Consider the following 1364-nt stretch of genomic DNA (forward strand, 5'->3'; position numbering starts at 1 on the left):
CATAAAATTGCTATTATATTACAAAAAAAAAATTATTTTTTAAAGAACAACAACCAAAAAAAAAAGTATATTACAAAATAGCTGCGCAATTTAAACAAATTAAAATTGAAAATTACTTGATATCGCAATGAAAAATGACAATTATTAAAAAAAAAAAATAGAATCGATATCAACATTATCATAAATTAGCATACTGTACAATTTATCAGAATTATTCTATCGAGAAATTCAAAAATAGAGTGGTATTTATTTTCGAAAGAAAAAAAAATTTCAATTTTAGTATTTATTTTCTAAAAAAAGAAAACAAAAATTTAAATTTAGTGAAGAAAAAAACTTATCGAAAAAATTTTCAAAAAAAAAAAGAAAAAATCCTTATTTTTTAAATTTATTCAAGCAAAATGTTGCAATTGATTTTTTCTTTTTCTTCCTTAGAGTATAATTATAATCTAATTAATTGAATTAATTTAAAACTGTAGACAAAATTTGGATTAATATAATTAAGCTTTAAATAAAAAATAATTAATATAATTAAGCTTTAAATAAAAAATAATTAATTGTATTTATCGAAGAATTCCTTTTGTTGTTTTAAATTAATTCAATCGATTGTTTCAATCATTTTGATAAAAAAAAAAAATTTAGCATTTTTAAAAAAAAAAAGATATTCCATCACTCATAACATAGTAATTTTTGGCCTATAATGACCAGGTAACATATTAAATTGTTCAAGAACTGAAATACCTACCGTAATCCAATGATATTTATCAGGATATCTTATCTCACATGAGGAAGCATGAGTTAATTTTAAATTACATAAAATTCGTATTCGAATACCATGTTTTGTTCCATTCTTTGGTACAGGTAAACATTGAATTTCAGTTAATTCTGTTGGCATTTCAATTCCATTTTGACCATTCACCAAAATTTGCTGCAAAAAAAAAGAAAAGAATTGCAAGAATTTTAAATTTTAAATTTAAATTTAAATTTTAGGAAAAAAACTATTTACCAAAATTTGCTACAGACTTTATAGAAAAAATTTTTTGTAATTTTTTTTTTTTGCAACAAAAATTTTACATTTTAATTTAAATTTATATTTGAGAGAAAGAAAAAAACAAAAAAGAATTTGCTGAATATAATTTTTCTTTTTCCCTTTTTTTTTTGAAAAAAAAAAAAACAAAACTGTTACATTATGGTGTTGTAAATTGTGATGAAATTGATTTCAATCATTTTATTTTCAATCAATTTCAAAAAAATTTTTCTTTTTTTTTTTTGTCAATTCTTTGATTGCATAATATGAAATTACACAATTGAGAAAAATAGCGCCTTTGATAAAAAAATAAATTTTTTAAAAAAATTCTTTTTTTTTT

The 1364-nt window shown here is 19.4% G+C and overlaps 1 protein-coding gene across 1 annotated transcript; it reads right to left on the reverse strand.

Moving 5' to 3' along the window:
* Window positions 1–742: 742 nt before the first annotated feature.
* LOAG_15588 (hypothetical protein) lies at window positions 743–925 on the reverse strand (the record flags this gene model as incomplete). The annotated part of the gene is made up of 1 exon (XM_003151078.1): window positions 743–925. A coding segment is annotated over one exon (183 nt), but the record flags the coding sequence as incomplete, so codon positions are not given.
* Window positions 926–1364: the final 439 nt, after the last annotated feature.

This window comes from Loa loa, assembly GCF_000183805.2.
Source record: "Loa loa unplaced genomic scaffold supercont3.1028, whole genome shotgun sequence".
NCBI lineage: Eukaryota > Metazoa > Nematoda > Chromadorea > Rhabditida > Onchocercidae > Loa > Loa loa.